The sequence below is a fragment of the Tribolium madens genome, unplaced genomic scaffold, assembly GCF_015345945.1.
Source record: "Tribolium madens isolate multiple individuals breed KSU strain unplaced genomic scaffold, Tmad_KSU_1.1 Scaffold_7;HRSCAF=85;Tcas5.2_LG10, whole genome shotgun sequence".
Classification (NCBI taxonomy): Eukaryota; Metazoa; Arthropoda; class Insecta; order Coleoptera; family Tenebrionidae; genus Tribolium; species Tribolium madens.
In genome coordinates this window covers 250,502-253,158 of record NW_025401050.1, presented here as the reverse complement: position 1 = coordinate 253,158, position 2,657 = coordinate 250,502, and the positions used below count along the sequence as shown (strand labels likewise).

General features: G+C 35.6%; 1 protein-coding gene across 1 annotated transcript in view; it reads right to left on the bottom strand.

Moving 5' to 3' along the window:
• Positions 1-1,801: 1,801 nt before the first annotated feature.
• The window catches only part of LOC123010134, a 3,495-nt gene continuing 2,639 nt past the window's right edge, over positions 1,802-2,657 (bottom strand). The window contains exon 3 of the mRNA XM_044406836.1: positions 1,802-1,846. Within this exon, the coding sequence (XP_044262771.1) occupies positions 1,802-1,846 (45 nt within the window). The remainder of the gene's footprint in view (positions 1,847-2,657) is intronic.

The window sequence follows — 2,657 nt, the reverse complement described above, 5'->3', positions numbered from 1 at the left end:
GTGTCATCGAAATGTGTCGTCTAACAAAAGTGCTCGAAATTGTTTTATAATCGGTCGTGATTTATTTAAAACTGTTCAAGTTGGATGTGCAGTGTCTATTTTTTGCATTTTGGTGAGTGCCGATGGAATTTTTAATAAATTGTGTGGGTTTCAGTGTGGCCAGTGACGGGGTAGCGTCGGTCTGAGACGGCGATACAATTTTCGATAAAAATGCATAAAATCTTATTTAAAATTGGTAGGTGGTGGTTTGTGAAACATTGTTCAAGACTCGAAAGCCCTCATATAAACGAAATTTTGCCAAAAAACGCTTTATTTAATGGTACTTGTCAGGTGAGAAAAATTTCTCTGAAAAATCCACAGACGTGTTGATTTTAGTTGAGAACTGTCAGTCTGACGTTTTTTTCCGTCATCGAAATTTGTCGTCTACTAAAAAGTGTCGAAAATCCGGTTAGAATTGGTGGTGATTTATTTAAAAGTGATCAAGTTGGATGTGCAGAGTCTATTTTTTGTGTTTTTGTGAGTGCCGATGGAAATTTTTATAAATTGTGTGGGTCCAAGTGTGGCCAGCAACGGTTTGTGACGACGATACAATTTTCGAMAAAAATGCACACTATCCGATCTGTGGTGGTTTGTGAAATACTATTCAAGACTCGAAAGCCCCCATATAAACGAAATTTTGCCAAGAAATGTGTAATTTGAGGTAACCTGTCAGGCGAGAAAAATTTCTTTGAAAAAATCAAGTGGCGTTTGTTTTTGACAGTCACAAAAAAGTTTATTAGTAGAAAAATTGTGGAAATGCGATAATAATTGAGTGAAATAGTGGAGTGTGTAAAGTATTATTATTCATTAGTTAATTTGTTCGAGTGGCGGAAGTGTTTTTTCTGAATTTTAAGTCTCCGCCGAAAACCGCGGATTTTGGGCCCCCGAAAGATAGATAAGTATCTAAAATACAATTTATACTCACTTGCAAACACAAAAGAGCAAGATGGTAAGTCGTCAAGTGTCGTTTAGGACTTTAGAAGTCCCATATAACAGAAATTTACCAAAAAATTTCGTATTTGAGGTTATGATTATTGGCATTGAAGTAACAAACGTTGGATGGACCCAGTGAACTAACAAAATATAGATTTRCAGATTTGCAGAAAAATTGTGGAAAGACGAATAATGATAATAAAGTGTAGGTGACTCAAAAGTGAAAGTGAAGTTATTTTTTAAATTTTTTTCAAGTGCACAAATGATTTTAGCAATACCATACCATAGAGATAAAAAATTATTAATAGATTGCCAGCGAATCATTGACCTATCAAAAGATACATATGTCGAATACAATAAAAAAAATATAAATTAAACCTGATATTGTGAACTGTATTCGGGGCCGAAGCCCCCGCGAGCCCCATCGGGGGCGCAGCCCCCGTAAGCCCCATTCTGGGCCGCAATCTGATGTGACCTAAACATTATTTTACACGGTCTAAAAGACACTTTGCTAAATAAAAATAAAACTCTTAATCAAATCCAACAGAATTTGACCAGATGCGAAATGTATTTTCTTATTTTTTTTTCAAGTGGCGCGAGTGATTTTAGCAAAATGTGTTTTTTCTCTGAAACAGACAGACGATGAGAATTTGAAAGTTATAGAATGTAGGTGAATCAAAGGTGAAAAAGTGAGTGTATTTTTTTAATTTTCTCAAGTGACGCCAATGAAACGCGCGGTGCTGAGGCGAGCGGCGGCTACGCCGCCGCCGAGCGTCATCTTTCTCTGGAACATCCGTATGCTTCAATCGGGGACGCAGCCCCCGCAACCTCAATCGGGGGCATAGCCCCCGTAAGCCCCAATCCACCACATCAGCTAGTTATACCTTACTAAAACGTGGTAGCTTGATTGCTCTCACACCCGTGTAAAACGTTAATTTAACCATCTTTGTCATGCGATAGCAATTGTTTTTTCCTGGAAATAGTTGGAAGCACTAAAAGTGAAAATAAAAAACAAAAATTCAATCATAATTCTAAAAGTGGTAAAGTTTCATAGAGAAAAAAGGTCTAAAAGTGACTAAATTAACGTTTTAAAAAAATCACAAAGAGTGCGTTGGATTTCAATCATTCAATCTGACACTTCTGACAGTTTTTGACATTTCGCGACAATGTCGCTCACACTCTTCAAAAAATCAAACGAAATTTTTTTAGAGTCACATTAAGCTTTAATCTGCATTTTTTTAACCCACTAAGAAAAAAATTGACGAAAGAGTCCTTTATCTAACATTAAATTCATCATTTTTGCGTTTTTTCAAAGCAAATTCGAATTATATTAAAACAGTTTTTTATGGATAATCAGTGAGGTTTTTGCAAAATCTTGAATTTGATTGGTATGTGTCCATTTGTTAATTTAGATTACAAGAACCAATAATAATCATTTCCCATTCACGTAATTACCACTAAGGTGAGAACAAACCGGTTTTTATTTCTTATTGGCCAAAATCCGACAAAAACCTAGCAACGATAAGTAACTCCACCCATTAAAAAAATCCTGAATAATTATTGATTTTTGAGTCGAATTTTTATAACAAATCAGCGTTTAGTGTGAGTTACCTTACTTTAATTGGATCTAATTTTGCACAATGGGTGGAGCTAACTCCAGAGCCAATATGAATCATGCACTTTTA